The following is a 17,998-nucleotide window of genomic DNA, read 5'->3' as shown; positions in this document are numbered from 1 at the left end:
GGGTTTATTTATGTAATTCTAATTTAAAAAGAGAACATCTGTATGTGTCTAACCACTTCATCTAATTAAGTTAAAAAGAAATCTCCATTACAATGAACTGAGTACTTCATTAAAAAGAATTTTCAGCAAGAATACAAACTTGTAACAGATTTAGTGAACCACAAAGTAAAGATAGAGGTGGAAGATTTGTTATTTGGAACTTAAGTAAAACATCACAGTCAATCTCAGTAACCCAAAATTCGATGTTACTCCCTTTTAATTACAATAAATTAAACATTTTTTGAAGGCTCAATTGATCTTACCCTGCGAACCACCACATGAGAAGATTCCAAATTTAATTATCTTTAATTAAGATGTTGACATGTACAAAATTGATGTAAATTTTCTCCAAAAATTCAATATATAGAATTAATAGTTCAGTGCTCATCTAGTTTCTAAGCACTATGACTTGAACATAGAATTAAATGTTGTACTTTATATAAACCTAAAATAATTTTAATTTCAAAAAGATAGCTCTACTTACATACTGTATAAGTGAAGTTTTGATTAGATTTTTAAAACTACTAAACTATTAGAATTGTTTTTTAAATAGTTTCTTCATAAAAGTACTTTAAAAAATTATATTTGGGTTTTTTAAAAATCAGATTTAAATGCAAACACAATTTATTTTCCTCCCAAATATGTAAGGGCATGTGATTTAGTCTTATGATTTAAAGATTGCAAGACACAGCGTTAGTTTTTAAAATGCAGATTTATGAAAAGGATCATATAAAGATAGAATTATTTCTAAATGTACAAGAAAAATAATTTAAAAGAATTTCTGAGAACTTCACCTTCATCTTTAGGTTTAATATTTCTTATGTTTGAAATAACAGGTTCTATTGTGTTAGTATTTATTGAAAATAATTCTAATATGCAATATGATTGACTTCTAGATTATCAAATTAATGATCTCCTAGATCAAATACATATTTTCTAATCTTGATCCCAAATGACATTCTTAGTGAATTCAATCTCTACTTGAAACACAAGGTGCATCTTACCTGGCCCTCTCCAACTGTTTCCGTGTCAATAACTGTGATGACGCCTGGGACCAAAGGACTCCGTCGTGAGCTGCTGTGGACGGCAATATCATCTTCTGGCACACCTGACGGCAGCGTGCCGGTCAGCTGGGTTACCACTTTCCCAACCATTGTCAAGCCCGTTTTCAGTGTCTATACAATGAAAGGCAAAATGTATGACCTCATATCAACATTTGACGTGTAAATACAAATATGCCATCGATTAATTCTTACATTGATTAAATTAAGAAATCTCTTATGCTTTTATATCCGTGTAAGTATTTTAAGGGAAATGTCATAGAAATCCAGTCTGGACGCAAAAAAAAAAAAAAAAGAAAGAAAAAGAACACAAGTCTGACTTTTACTACAATCATGAATTTTGGTTAGAAAGTCAGTATTATTTTCAGATTATTTCAGAACTCAGTACAAAACAGTCTGGTTACTAAACAAAATATCATCTAAATTATCTAAGCAGTTTTTTCCTATCTGAACCATCAAATTCATAGACATTTTAAGAAAATTTAAGACATTTTTCCATGATGTAATTCTATTTTTGCATGCTTTAATAAAGATACATTGTTGAATGACTTTTTTCCATCTGAAAGGAAAGCGAGTTGAATGAGAAAATTATGTAATTCATACGTGCTAAAGAATCTTATCATAACCCCCCCCCCAAAATGCAGCTTAGATTACATGGTTACATTAAAAAAAATCACATATTGCATAATATATAAGTACTCAGAAATAGGTTATCCCACACACACCCTCCACCAACTCTCATATTGTGAATTTTTTTCTTAAAATGCTTCAAAATAATCTTTAAGATTACTGTTTACTATCATTAGAACCATATTGGAGGCTCCATCCTGTAACATGCAGTCTTCAAATTATTCAAGATATAATACTTTTAAAATTTTATGTATGACATTGTCATAGAAAACTAGTTCTAAATCTAAGTGAGAATCCCTATACACAATTAAGACAGCTTTTCTTTTAAATCCTTATCCCGCAAATAAATCATTTATCGAACTTTAAAAATCATTTATGGAAGTCTTAATAGCTGCATACAACACAAATTTTATCAGTGCATTGCCCAGCGCACGCTCGAGCGCACTATCTTCACTTTAAAGTGAGTAAGTGTGGATTGTGGTCTTAATATAACAAACTCTAAGGGCTTATAATATAAGGTAAGTCTTATATTATGCCGAAATAATAAACTTCATACTACACTTCACTAATAATAGGAAGAACCAACCTCTTGCATATTCTGAATACAGGATAGTTAAGTTCTGGAGTATAAATTACTGTATATGTCATATTTCAGGTGGTTATATGTTCAGGGTCCAATTTTTATTTAAGTTACAATGAGCTGAAATGAAATTATATAACAATGTATAACTGGAACTTAATGCCTTGTATCAATGCCTGCTATTACTCATGATTTCACAGCTTATGAATAAATAGCATAGTTTAGCCACTCTACCCAAAGTAATTTGGGTTGGACAGCATCACTTGGATCTATTGGAAGGCCAATTAATTGAAAACTGAATGCCTACTACTCCTATTTTTAGATGTCAGCTTGGGGGATGTGAGGGGGTAGAAAACCAAAATGATGTAGTCTATTAGTACTTAAATAAAATGACCAGCCATGGCATCTGCTGAATTCAAGCAAAAAGATCACATATAGCAGATTGAAACCAAGGAAAAGCCACAGATCAATTATAACTGTTTTGTTTAGTGCTACAAACTCAAAACTGCAGTGATTATAAAACACATTAGCGTTCAGCAATTAACAGCCAAGCGTTTGTTTCAATAATTCACAAGAAATGACTTACACACAGTCTGTTAGGGTGCTGTCAGGAAAGTCTCTGAAGGACCAACAGAATCAGGCGCCACAGTCTATCGATGTCAAGAGCTGGCCAGGAAGCCTGATTAACCTCTGAGATGCCTCAGCTGATGGACATAGCCATTAAAGCTAATGGTGATGCTCCCACTTAACAGAGCTGCCCCTTTATCAAAGGAATGCTTTTTAGTATCCCTCCCCAGTGCCCCGAGCCTATTATTTCAAGCTCTTACACCAGTGAATAGGAATAAAAACTACAAGAAGTAGAGCGCACCGAAGACCAAAAGTAATGCACCACAGCAAACTGTAAGGAATAGGAAAGTGAGTATAAAAAACTAGGGAATATCTCCACCAAAAGGGAAGTGGGGACAAAGCAGTGTATTTCATAAGCAAAGCTTCATTTTACAGAGCTCTTGACATTTCTTCGAAAGAAATAATGTAGGAAATAAAAATGCTGACAAATCCACAAGTGTTACAGTAAGTGGGAACATCGTATTATTCCTTGGTGATAGCTCATTAACATTCAAATTAGTCTAATGTGAGAGGAGAGAGGAAGCCCTGGAGGCACAATGGTTACACAGTTGGGCTGTGATCCACAAGGTTGACAGTTCAAAACCACCAGCCACTCTGCGAAAGACAGGCAGGGGTTTCTAGCCCCATCAACAATTACAGTCTCAGACTCACAGGGGCAGTTCTACCCTGTCCTGATACGGTCACTGTGAGCCAACATCGCCTCGATAGCAATGAGTTTGTGCAGTAGATTTACCCAAAGCAATGCATCATCTGATCACTTGACTGCTGCTTCCGAGAACCTTCGCAGATGGCGGTGGGCTTTGTTTCTTTTATGGGACCAGAGGGTAAAGTGTGGGAAGCTTTGCTCTATGAAGAATTTGTTTCAATGTTAAAACCGAACAAATCCATAGGCAGTCCTGTTCAGAAGTATTTCTTTTATCACTTTAACATATCACATTTATGACAATAGTGGAAAACTACTCTCCAGTTACTTTGCACATAAATGGTGCAACGTCTGTCAGTAACAAACAGTAACAGGCTGAGAGTTACAGTGCTGACTGTGATGAGTAAGATTATGTGTCACCTTGGCTGGGTCCTGATGCTCAATGGTTTGGTGCTTACACAATGATGAAACGAACCAGTTCTGAGAGAATGCAGTCATCCTCCACATAACAAACTTACCTTTGCAAACCAACCAGGTCAACAAGTAAGGAGTGGGTATATAAGGTTGTCAGTTAACCATTTTCACATACCATATTCATCTTAAAGTTATTTATCTTTGTGATTTTACTGGTGAATGTGTGCACTAAAGACTTATAAGAAAAATGATGAAGACTAAGCAAAAATCAAAATATAAATATCTAATTTGGCCATACAGGAGATAATTAGCCTATGTTCTCACAATCTGATTTATTTAAAGATCAAAATGATATCTCCTATCATACAACTAAACTGTGGTTATAGGAGGGCTAAACATTAAAGACAAAGGTGTGAGATAATCCATTAGGGCTTACTCAAATTAGCAAATAACTTAATCTGTTCTGTTGTAGGCAGATTTGCTAAAGTGTTACCAGGCATCTTTAACCTTTTCCAATTCATAGAAGCTGTCCTCTCTGTCCATTAGTGCTAACGTTGCTACTCTAACAAAAGCTGTTAGTCGTCATTATGAATTTATCAAATAACAGGAGAAAACAAAGGAATTTTTATTAAATCAATTTATCACACTTTAAAATACATTAAAGAAGGAATTAAATAAAACTGCAGTGAGGTGACTTAGAAACCTACACCATGATTTTATCATTTCAATTTGAAAAGTCGAACATTTTGAATATTTTAATTTTTCCTTTATTACTAACAAGGAATTCTTCACTTTTTTATTCATTATACGGCATATAATTTAAAATGTTTATATCATGCATTAATAAAAAGAAAACTTAAGCAAGCAAGGTTAATTTTAAGTAATCCTTAGACATCTGGATAATATTAAAAGATCATAGTTCCCCCCACCCCCCAAAAAAGATTAGTCCCTCTGAAGGGTTCCAAGAACTGACATTTAACGTTGAATAATGAAATTATTTTAAAATAAGGATTTTAAGTGGAACATACTACATAATTTTAAAAATACAATCCATGTTAGATTTCGCATGTACCTTATAACATAGAAATTATAGAAATGATCATAAATAAAAATAAATTATTTTCTAATACATATTCTAATGAGGTAATTCTAACTCATAGCAACCCTACAGAACAGTACAGAACTGATTATTAGAATTTTGAAGAGATTAAATTTGTATTGATGCTGAGAGTAATATCTTTCTGATACAGCTATCAATGGGTTTCCATCACCCAACTCACCACCTTTGTTTGGCAGCCCCCAAATAGCACACTGCACACTACCAGGTATCCCTACTGACAGGCTATATACAGACCTTTAGAAAAGCTTTTGTTATTTGGTTAGTGTTGACTCCTGGGGGGAGGAGGGGGTTGGAAATACTGCTTGACACTACTGAATATTTAACAAATCTAAGAAGCCTGGTAAAGTAGTGGTTACTTGTTTGGGCTGTGATCCTCATGGTTGGCAGTATGAAGCCACCAGCACCTCCATGGGGAAAATACTGGGCTTTCTTCTCCAACAGTTACAGTCTGAGAAACCTACAAGGGGTCACTATGAGTCGGCACTGACTTGATGGCAGAGTCTTGCTTTTTTGGAAGGCATTGGAAGCCCTAGGGCATTGTGGCTTGGGTATTAGGATGCAAATCACAAGGTAGTTCTGACTCAATAGCTGCTTCTTAGGAGATAGTTAAGGGTGCCTGTCCCTGTAAATATTCACAATCTCAAGAACCCTGCATCATTTCACTGAATCGGAATGACTCCTCACTAGTGGGGTTGCTTTTTGGTGTGTGTCAAAATAGCAGAAATCAGAGAATATAGAGAGGTTAGCTGCCAAGGCAATCTCCCTGGTGACCTTACCTAGTGCTGGGACATAAAGTGATATACACTAGAAGGAAATGTAAAGTTGCAGTCATCAAGACTTTGTGCCCATTGCAAATCAGCTTTATTTATATAATCTTGACTCCTAAGACTGGATTAGTTAATTCCATGCTCAAGGGTCACATATGTCTGGTAGATTAAAAAAAAAGAAAAATAATGCCCTAAGTAAAGAGCCCTGGATGGTTAAGCACTTGGCTGTTAAACCAAAAGTGTGGCAGGTTGAACCCACCCTGGGGATCTGCTCCCATGAAGATTATTCACTGCTTATAGCCACTCTATAGAACTACCCCTGTGGGTTTACCAGACGAACTCTTTACAGAAGTGGAAGACCCACTTTTTCCCCCTGGAGCGCCTGGTGGCTCACCTTGTAGTGATCAGCCCAACACATAACACTACGCAGCCTAGAAAACCTGATGGGGCAATTATCAGTTGAGATCAACTTGACAGTACTTAACAAAAATGTTCTATAAACAATCAAATATTACCAGGTAAATAAGCATTCAATTCATGAAGCCAACAGAAATCCAACAGGAGCCAACATCCAACAAAAATAAACCCACAGAGAATCCAGACAATGGAATTATTGGAAATAGACTTTGACATGATCATATTTAATATGTCTGACAATTTGAGAAAATTAAAATTGCACGGGACTGGAAACTATCACTACCAACTAAAAAATGCTACCAATGAATACAACTTGTATTTTATCAAATGCGTTATGTGTAACAATTGAGATAATTGTGTAATTTTTCTCCATTTTGTTTCTGGGAACATACATTTGAAAAATAAAGACTAAGGACTTTGGAAAGGGGGGAGGACAGGCATGAGATATATGATGAAATAGAGGCTTATATAATAAGTTGTGATATAATCGATAATGCAATAGTAACAAAAAGAATATACATGGAATTTTACTTAATTTGAAAAGTTACTTTGATTTACTTAGTATGTGAAACTGGAAATTTTACCATATATACTTGAGTATAAGCCGACCAGAATATCAGCGGACGTACCTAATTTTACCATAAAAACTGAATTTAAAATGTGCTGGAAAACTCAGTTTATACACCAATATATATGGTAAGTACTTCAGAGGGTTAATATAAACAAAAGTATATAATGTTTAATACACTTCTCTATGGAGAAACTGCCATTGAAGGTGAGAATTGGGGAGGGGAGAAAATCTCAATATTCCAACGTTTTTTATATTAGAATACCCACACTTGGAAGTAAAATGAAGAGTTGCTTTATTTTTGGTAGGTATTTTAGCACTATTTTAAAAGAAGTTTCAAAATATTCATTGCCTCTGCCTTAAAAATCTAGATTTAGAGACAGAAAGCGCAATGAGACTCAGGAAAGTAAGGCTGGTGCATCAAGTTCTGACATTCAGAGGTTTCATTCTGTACAGACACACCCAGACTAGCAAAAACATTGCTGAGAAACATGATTTTTTAATGTTCATGGCTATGTTTTCCTTTCGTTTCTTAACTTAAAACTGTGAGCACGAATAGAGATTGCAATATGTAAAGAGAACAAAAACCTAAATAAAAACAAATATTACAAGCATTATTCAGGAGTTGGTGGGAAATTTTTATATATCACCAGAGTATTCTCATCGACCTGTTGGTAAGAATGGTCTGGGATAAATGGACTGCATTATGGTGTTGTCTCTATTCTCATGTTAGAATCTGAATACGGAAGTCATCCTGACATGCCTCGAGGTTCATAACATTTAGAGTGTAGGAGCATGTCATTCATCTCCTAACAGATAATATCTCAAAATGATAATACAATGAGCAGTTCTGATCAAATTGTGTGATGTAGACAGTATAAAAGAGATGAGACCCAAATGTTATTAACATATTTTATGAATCAACTACAAATTTATTAAATAGTACTAAAAATGTTGATTATTCTGCCTTAGATTTTTTCCTTTGAAGTAACCAGCATAACTATTGCATATGAAAAACTGATGAACATTTATAAGTCAGTCAAAAATCTAAAATATATGATTGTGTAACTGTAAAGACTTGTTCAGTATTTTCCTTTTGAAAGGAAAAAAATGCAATCCTTCTCCCATAAGAAACAAGGAACACATTCTAAAGCAGATTGTGTAAGCATTTTTGATCAATCTTGAAGTATTTTTGTTTGTTTTACATAAAATGGTGTGACCTTTGATTCCCTCCCTGTGGTTTGCTTTAAACTGTTGTTCTTTTCTGTATAGTTGTGCTTTCTATTACATGCTGTCATTTAGATTCACTCTGTCATCCCTATTATTAGAATTGTTTTGTTGTATACTTCACAATTCAAAAGGATAGTGGTTATGAGAATACCTTATAATCAGCATAAAGTTTACTAGCCAACATCAAAATTAAACCCCACACAAGAAAAGAACTAACTTGACAAACATGCGGGGGAGGGTGGGGGAGAGAAGGGGCCTGATATGAAAGAATCTTTGAATGTGCCAGAGATTTGTTTCAAGCTTTCTTAAGAATCGAAACTCTTTGTTATGTCAAAAAGCCTCCAAATTTACCCAGAAATGCAAAGGGATGCCAATATAAGTCGAATGGTACAATTCACAAAGAATCTAGGAGTCCTTCTTAAAAAACATATAAGCTTCATTAATCAGATGTTGTTAGGTCCTGTTGAGTCAATTCTGACCGATAACTCCATCGACTAGCGAATGACATACTACCCGGTCCTGTACCATACGCACAATCATTGCTACGCTTGAGCCCACTGTGACTCTCAATCCCACTGAGGCCCTTCATTTCGATTATGGCCTTTCATCTAGCTAATGACTTAAAACTTTAAAGTCAGGTAAGTATAATCATTACAATAAAGTATTGCTTCTGATTCTCAAGAAACTCAACATTAAATCATTTCATACCAATACCCATGATTGGCAAAATAATTCTGACTGACTTCCACGTTTGTGACTGAAAGGGGAAAGGACAGCCCAATACTACTTGGGAGAGACGCCTGCTAAGCACTCCACCTGATCATTTCTCCCGAGACGGCCGAGATACTCACTTTAGCAGCACTAATGACTGTGGCAGTGTACGACTGAATGTTGTCTCCACACGCGCCCCCACGGGACTGATGGCATCGGATCAACTGCGGGCGGGGGGGAAGGGAGGGAAAGAGAGCAGCAGAAAGTCATTGCTTTAAACTGTTTAACTCAACAGGCTATCCGGCTGGAGCTTATTTACCATGCTTAATGATGGTTGTGGGTGGGAATGTTTGCATAAGTGTATTTCAGACAAACAGCTAAAAGCTCTGCTGAGACACTTTCCCCCCTTTTTATAATCCACTGGTGCCACGCACACCGTTTCTTGCTCAAATACAGTTTTTAATTACAAGATGAATAGTCTTTAAGAATTCATAAACTCTGAAATGGAAGGATTGGGAGCTGGCAGCCTTTCCACAAATAAATTTTAAAAACATAATCAAAGGATTTATACACGACTTCCTAACATTAAATAGTTGACATTCTAGCAAATTGGCCTCCTAATTCCTCTATGAAGACCATAAAAGGAAACAAACTTTTGAAAAACAGACAAAAAAATTCGCCGCATGTCCGTCTTCAATTGTCAGTGGAAAGTGGCGCAAAGCAAACACAGCACATAGTGCTGGCCGCTCCAGAGAAGTCACTGCCCTTAGCATTGGAAATAAAAGAGAAATGCCCTGATTTGAGTCAGACACAATTCTGCCAGTTTTCAAAGTGGACCATTAGTTTGCTATGCATGATTTTCTCACCATTTGAGCAATAAACCAGGATTGTGTTTATGTTGATCCAATATTCAGTGTACACACGCCAAAAAATATATTTGATATGAAAAATATGCCCAAATTTAAAACTTTAGATGAATGAATGTGAATATAAAATATGTGCTTTGCTTAATAATACAAGGGGTTTTAAAAAGTTCATGGAGAAATATAATATGGTGATGGGTTGGAATGTTTGCATTAAAATATTTTCCATGAACTTCTTTAAGCCCGCAAATATATCAGTATTTGCTTAACAAATATAAGGGAATGAGAGATGTTAATAAGAGAAGGAATGGTGCAGGAGGAGAAGAGATATATGTGAAATCTCTATAAACCTAAAAGTGCTATTTTCTTAAAGTCTGTTATTTGTTAGAAGGATTTATTTTATTCTTAATTTATAATTCTCAGCATTATTGATAATGAGAAAAACTCAAAGGAGTATTAATATATTACAACAGGACACCTATTAAAATATATTAGGTGTCGATTAGGCAAATCTCAAGTTAAGTAGATGTCATAGTGAGAAATCTCCCAAGTAAAAGGTGACAAATTTATCCGGCCGGTCGGGTGTTTTTGCCCCGTTTTGTTTATTACTTCAAAATAAGGTATGTGCAGTGTGCACAGGAATTTGTTCATAGTTTTTTTAAAAAACTATAGTCCGGCCCTCCAACGGGTCTGAGGGACAGTGAACTGGCCCCCTGTTGAAAAAGTTTGAGGACCCCTGCTTTACAGTGAAGAAGTGTGAAAAGTGATTGTTTTATCTAATCAAAAAGACATCTCTGGGAGCAGGGAGAGAGGAGGGAAAATGAGGGGCTGAAAACAAGGGCTCAAGTAGAAAGCAGGTGTTTGGAGAATGATGAGGGCAATGAATGTACGAATGTGCTGGACACAATTGATATATGTATGGATAGTGATAAGAGTTGTATTAGTCCCTAATAAAATGTTTTTTTAATTAAAAAAAAGAATTGTATGAGCCCCCAATAAAATGATTAAAAAAGAAAATGATGAGGGCAATGAATGTACAGGTGTGCTTTACACAATTGATGTAGTATGGATTGTGATAAGAGTTGTATGAGCTCCTAATAAAATGATTTTTTTAAAGGCATCTCTCTCGTGTACTGGCTCATTCATTCACAAATACACGGTTAAAGAATTATTAAATCTATCCCTCTGCTGCCTCCTGCTGCATATGCATGGAAAAGCACTCATTTCAGAAATCGTACCGTTTTAGCTAACTTTAAAAAAATGACAATAGGCAACATTCTTACATTTTCTTCGCTGCGAAATATGAAGTGGCATTTTTACATAAAATTAAATAAACCCAAAAATTTTGGTCTAAAACTACGAATCAGAAATTTACTTTGTTCTACAGCCAATAAGCCAACTGTCCTCCCCCTTGTGGGGGCCAGTGTGCAATGGCTGCAAACAGTGAGCCTCCTCAGTAGTATATGTAGTCTGTTAGTATGGATGGCTGCCCGAATGGACCTTGGACACAACCCCTTACTGCTTTTCAATCGAATGCGAGGTACTTTGGGCAAACCCCAAGGCACAGTGGCTAGAGTCCACACTGACCAGGTCATCATGTCTGTCTGCACCAAGATTCAAAACAAGGAGCATGTGATTGAGGCCTTACACTGGGCCAAGTTCAAATTCTCTGGGTGCCAGAAGATCCACATCTCCAAGACGTGGGGCTTCACCAAGTTTAATGCCGAGTTTAGGACATGGTAGCTGAGAAGTGCCTCATCCCTGATGGCTGTGGAGTCAAGCACATCCCTAACTATGGACCCTTGGACAATGGCAGGCCCTGCCTGGTTAAGCTCTGTGTCCACCGAATAAAAATTGAACTTCCGGAGAAAAAAAGAAAAGAAATTTACACTGTCTCATGGTTAATTTAACTGAAAGGTGAGTCAGAATTTTCTGTAACGTAAAAAACTCTAGCAAATAGATTAACTTCTCGTTAACTATAGGTTAAGTAAATAAAGCAATGTACAAAACAACATAGATATTAAGCTACTTTAAACGAAAGTGAAAGGGAAATCTAAGTGTGTAAGTATAACATCAGTGATAAATGTGTCCAATTATACACGAACAAATGCTAAGAGCACCATGGGAAGAAGAGAGAAGCGGCTGATGCATCCAGAAGTGAGCAGGGGAGACAGAGGCAAAGAGAAGAGGAGAAAACAGAGGCCCAGGGGGTGACAGAGTGAGCGGGGGAAAAACAAAAAGACTATATAGGTAGGCTTTTTGTTGTTTGCGCCGTTTGAGCTAACATTATTGCAAGTTTACTTTAAGTGTATGAAGTTTAATGAACATTTTTTAAGTACCAAAAACTAAAATTCCTTACGAAAATAAAACTTCTTAAGATCTTATTTAACAGAAAGTGTCATTCAAACACTTAAATTCTATTTTGTAAATTCGCACTCAGCCCAAAAGATTGGTAACAAATAACAGCTCTCATTTATTTATAGAAGTACTATTGAAATGCTTCTTCCAAAGGTGACACACAATTTCATCAGCAAATTCCTTGTAAATTCCCCTACATTTCCTGTATATGAGACCAAATATTCGTGACGTGTATCTCTGCAAAACAAAACAACTGGCATACATCCAGGTTTCACAGCTCTGAAGGGAGGTCATTCGCATTCAAAATGATACATAACTAAAGTTGGATTCAAAACCTTCTGGGAAAAGGTCCATTATCCTTTCATTCCATTTGTCCACAATCTTTGAAGCCCCCTCATATTTGCATAATATCACAAACTGTAAATGGACAGTTTCCGATGTGTGAGAATATATTTACAACAGCCAAAAGACATTTAAACATCTTCTAGGATGTGTTCAGCACTCATCAGAAATGTATTACAGATGTGAACATTAGAAGAAATCATTATGTCATCACACTAAACTATATGCCACTTGTCAACATAGTTCGTAAAGAGTAATTTCAAAAGAACTATTTTTTATGAGCTACACTGGAAAACTCAGAGGAAAAAACAGGCTGGAGCACAGTACTGCACTGGCTAAGATGCAAAAAACCTAACTATTACGTAAAGAATTTCAGAAAAAATTACAAAGAATTTACCCAGAAAAATAATTTTCTTCAATACTTTCTCAGCTTTGTATATTCCAGAGGCTTTAAGCTCTGTGACTCTCCCTAATAATTTTATTCCCCCAATAATTTCTCTCAATTTTTTTTAATTTTATTTTTTCTCTCAATTTTTATCAGGAATTTTTATATTCAATATTTGCATTAGTTCCAAAAAATTAATAATTGAACAATCAGGTGAAAATGAAACCCAAAGTACTGATCATCTTGGAAAGCTCTCATTGTGGGTTGTTGTTTTGCTTGTTTAATTTTATTCTCAATTCACATATATGGCAAAATGGCATGAAAAATATTCATGGCTCTTTCAAGATTTACTTTCCATATACATGAAACTCGTAAAAAGTTAAGTCAAAAAGAACAGGAAGTTCTATTGAACAGAAGCATCGAAACAGAAAACCATTGGTCTTTTTCACCTATCCCGTATGCTTATACGCTTCTAAGGTGATAATTTCATCTTGCTAACTCTTTCCCAAAGAATTCTATGCTGTTTGATTGACCCCGAGACAAAATGGTGATTGTAGCATATTTGAAGTGGCTACCTAGTACTTTTTCAATGTTCTGTGAGTTTGGGAAACAAAAGTCAGAGGGGCAAGATCAGGGCAGTCGAGTGGATGGAGCAATAGTTCCCAAAGACAACCTCACATGAAACCCTTGCAAGCCTCCAGAATAAGCAGGTGCATTGTCCTGATGGCAACACTCCTTGCTGCTACTGACCTTCCGGACCTTTATCTTACCAATGCAGTTTTCAGAACAAGCTCCTGGGATCCTATGTCCGTCAAGAAGGTCTATCAAGATTACCCTTTTGTAATCCTCCAAATCAATCACTATAACCATCTGAGAGGTTATAGGGTCATGGTTACACAAGTCAAATCTGTCGTGATTTTAACTAGCCCAGAAGGTACCCGCCAGAAGCCACTGCTTTTGATTGAACTTTTTCTCTTCTGTTTAATGAACCCCAATGAGACTAAAACAAATATACTAATGACCTTCTCTGATAAATATATGTAGAACTTTTTTCCACAGCCATCCACTGATCACACAGACATTTAAACAAGTTTTGTTTGGAATAAACTTATGTTTGTATGAACCTAGGAATATTTTTTCACTTTCCTTCAAATGAATGTAATATCATCACACTATTACACTGACCTTGATAAATAAGACCAGCTATTTCCTTAAAATAAATGGCTGAGCTCTTATTTGGATCTAGTTTTAAGGATAAACTCAATTAAATTAGTTTATATCTCCAGCCCTAATCTATGAATCAATTAAGACCTGTCATTTTTACCTCACAGAAACTATTTATTGCCAATACTAGCATAGCCTTAAGGTTGTCATTTGGGAAGTGTAAACTTCTCTGTACAAAGCTTAGGGAAGTAAAGTTCTAGAGAATCTTCATTCAAACCAACTTTCAAATGTTATGAATTCTTAACAGAATTGATCAAAAGCAAGTAGGTAGGAATGGAGATTATGGGTTGAACAATTATAACTAAACACAATAAAAATATATTAATGAGCTGAGCATTAATTTTTGGTGAGTTATCATCTATTAAGCACAGGAATCTATTATAAGAAAATTCTTCAATACTTGCTCCTATACATATGACCCAAACTTGGACCTTACCTTGTTTTCTGCATAAGCAAGCCAGCGGCTCCCAAGAGCAATAGGATTCATGTTTGGCCCTGGACATGGATAGCAGCCTGAAATTATTAAAACGACAATTGTGAGAAATTTCTTAAGTTCTGTTGCTGCTTCACATATTGTTTCCAGAAAAACAGGAAACTATTAAATCTCAGAAAATTTTCTATTATATAAGTTAATTGTTAAATTAGTAGCAAGTAAAGGGGTTTTTCTTACCGTTTCCTACTACTTTTATTTTTATTCTGTTCTAGTAAGAACCAAGCAAAGAGAGAAAAACTAATCGTAATCATTTAAAGATCCTAATTCTGTAAATGGTACAGTGCCACAGGAATGCTGTGGGAGTGACACGTTTCAGAAAGACACTGTGTCAGATACACACACACACACATGATGGTACAGAAGAAAAGGAAGCACAGCGGGAGAGAACTGAGAACACAAGGACAACTGTCACAAAGGGAATCGTTTACGCACTCGGGTAGATTACGCTGAAGCCCAGTGGCACGGTGACCACCACTGGGACTCGACGCCACCAGCCACTTTGGGGGAAGTCATCATGTCTTCTGCTTTCAAGAGTCAGAGTCTGGGGAGCTCTCAGGGGCAGTTCTACTCTGTCCTATAGGCTCACTATGACTCACAATCGACTCCACGACAGTCAGTTTCATTTGTTTTTATATATTACACTAAGGAGCCCCGATATCCCTGTTGGGTAAGCATCGAACTTCTAACTACAAGGTAATCCTCCAGTCATTCCACAGAATAATGGGGTTCTCTGAGCCTGCAGAGATTTGCCGCCTCACAAACCCTATACAGGGTCACTGGGTGTCAGAAGCCACCCGATGGACTTGTTCTAGTGTACATATTACACTAAGCACTACATTTCATTGTTCAAGCTTCCACTGCCAACAGATAACACTACAAAAATGTATTTTTTTTAGTTGTCTTTCAACGAGACTGTATTAAATATCCTTGACAGTGAGCACTTTCCATACATGGTAAGTTAGAAACCACCTGAGCTACTACGAATAAGCTACTGAACACAATTCAGTCAATGACACAATGTCTATCCTGCAGAAGCTGCCACCACTACTCCTGTCTATGGCAATGCTGTCCCAGACTCTCAGGTGCCTTATCTGTGACCTGTAACAAATATAAAGCCGTACTGTCTCACAAAACTGCTTTAACAAGACAATTTAAGAGACTACAAATAATTCGAAGATAAAAAGATCAAACAGTTCAAATCCACTAATCATTCCTCAGGAGAAAAATGAGGCTATCTGTTCCTGAAAATAAAAATCTACCATCTCGGACCCCCAACGAGCAGGGTGACCCCATGAGTCAGAATCGACTAGAAGGCAGTGAATGGAGGATATGCAAGTCTGGGATGTGTGTCTATTTTTCCATTGGTCAATCTCGCTGGTCTAGACCAGTGGTTCTCAACCTGTAGGTCGCAACCCCTTTGTGGGGGGCTTGAACGACCCTTTCACAGGGTCGCCCAATTCATAACAGTAGCAAAATTATAGTATGAAATAGCAACGAAAATAATTTAATGATTGGGGAGCACCACAACATGAGTAATTGTATTAAGGGGCCACATCATTAGGAAGGTTGAGAACCACTGGTCTAGAACAATATATGACATGGAATACACACAATAAATATTTTAACTGGATACAATAAGCTGACCTGGCGCATTTATTATTTAATGTGCAACTATGAAATTTCAAATAGCATGCCTTACTAAAAGCTAGGTCTTTGCATTTCCAGCCATTTATTAGTAAAATTCTTCACAATGTATTTAACATGCTATTCTATTTCAGAAAGCCTCTGAGCATCTCTACCGGTGGGGGTGTTACTGTGCTCACAAGTATTAAGCAGGCACACCTGGCTGTTGGCTTCATTACTGAGCAAATTTAGTTCACCTCCCTGAACTGCCATCTATTTTGAAAGAACACCTTCTTTTTGAAAAGAATACACTGACTCAAGTCATAAAAATAAAAGAAAACGATTAGGGCAAAGAATGTACGGATGTGCTTTATACAATTGATGTGTGTATATGTATGGACTGGGATAAGAGTTGTATGAGCCCCTAATAAATTGTTTAAAAAAAATAAAAGGTTGAAATTTTTGTTGTTTATTGCAGAACTTGCAGGTATGTAGGAGTTTTGGATTATGGAATTCTATCCTCTGGGTAATGTAGTAATGTGATGGTGCCGTACCTATAAAACACTCACAGATATTCAGTGAAGTTTTTAGATAATGAATTTTACATTTGACTCACACTGAGGAAGCTATCTTATTCATACAAAAAATATAAATTTGCCTATATGCACATATTCCCTAGAAAATTTCACGACCTAAAAAGTTAAAATCCGCACCCAATTTCATTATAAGCGTGAAATGTGACATAACATTAAGAGCAGCGATGGAGTCGGTTCTAATTCCTGGCCCTTGTGTTTATACGGGTAGAAAACTAAGCTTCACCGAGTTTTTAATGGCAGATTTTTCAGAAATACATGGCAACACACACAGGTCCCACTGGGTAGGTGGACTCTGTACCTGCAATCTGACCATTAACTAGCCATTAATTACGTGCACTACCCAGGGATTGTGACGTGTCATTAAAGGCAGTTAATTTCCTTAATCAGCCTTTCCAAAGTTAGCTTACAATCAATTCTGATGACAACCTCAATAGACATTAGTACAAAGTAAATGTAATTTATAATTTTTCACTTCACTTTTTGAGTGTGATGCTTTTACAAGCTCAGTGGACCTAAAAATGATCATCTATTCAGGGAAATAAAAATAAATGGTTTTACTGTACTCCAAAAACATTTTATAGCTAGAATCAGCAGATCATCTGCCACTCAGCACTATCTCAACTTTATAAGCATGATCCTTTTAAAGATTAACTTTTTCTCTGGCTAATCTTTGAATCTTTGAAAATAAGTTAAAAGGGGTAAATGATCGTTCAGAAGTCTAAGAGAAATCTGAATGTGCTGAAAATAATGGACAACAAAGTAAGGGGAACTAGATGTTAAAATGACCCATATTTCTAAGTATAAATAAAAACAAAACCCAAGATAAGCGCACCAAATGGAGATTCTTCAGTTAGGAAAGTCTTAGCATGTAATTAAGAACACACATAACATGATATAATTTATATAGTATCCTCCCATTTGGTTGGCCCAGTGAACAGATGACCTGCAATCATTTAGAAAATCCATACATTTATCTGCTCTTTAGTACTTTGTCTTATTTTGGGGGGCAAGGTCAAGTCAAAAAGTCTTCAAACTTTTCTTTTAAAAGTCAATGTCCACCTTTATTATGAAATCATTTTCAATAAGGAAACCAAGCCCATTCAGTGGTGACAGTCATTTCAGCAAACGGTGCTAGGACAACAGGATAGTTGTCCATCTCATGCAATACAGAAAGATCCACACAAACATGATCAAAGAGTTAACTGCAGGAACAAAAGTATGCCACTGTCATCCCCTGTCACAACGTGTGTATACATTGACATGGAAATGTATCTGTGCATATGTATGCATAACAGATGTATTAAAAT

General features: G+C 36.1%; 1 protein-coding gene and 1 non-coding gene across 11 annotated transcripts in view; one reads left to right on the top strand and one right to left on the bottom strand.

The window, feature by feature from the left end:
- BCAS3 (BCAS3 microtubule associated cell migration factor) overlaps positions 1-17,998 on the bottom strand; it is a 553,715-nt gene that overhangs the window by 407,724 nt on the left and 127,993 nt on the right. For all 10 annotated transcript variants that reach the window (XM_075561479.1, XM_075561480.1, XM_075561485.1 and 7 more), the window contains exons 10-12: positions 14,416-14,492; positions 8,948-9,031; positions 1,044-1,214 (exon numbers count right to left, since the gene is read on the bottom strand). In XM_075561479.1, coding sequence (XP_075417594.1) covers positions 1,044-1,214; positions 8,948-9,031; positions 14,416-14,492 — 332 coding nt within the window. The remainder of the gene's footprint in view (positions 1-1,043; positions 1,215-8,947; positions 9,032-14,415; positions 14,493-17,998) is intronic.
- On the top strand, positions 11,052-11,183 carry LOC142460495 (small nucleolar RNA SNORA70). Its single transcript, XR_012786689.1, has one exon. It is a non-coding gene; the product is annotated as a small nucleolar RNA SNORA70 (small nucleolar RNA).

The sequence above is a fragment of the Tenrec ecaudatus genome, chromosome 10 (genome assembly GCF_050624435.1).
Source record: "Tenrec ecaudatus isolate mTenEca1 chromosome 10, mTenEca1.hap1, whole genome shotgun sequence".
Taxonomy (NCBI): Eukaryota; Metazoa; Chordata; class Mammalia; order Afrosoricida; family Tenrecidae; genus Tenrec; species Tenrec ecaudatus.
Note: the sequence above shows the minus strand (reverse complement) of the source record. Positions and strands in the feature narration are given on the sequence as shown.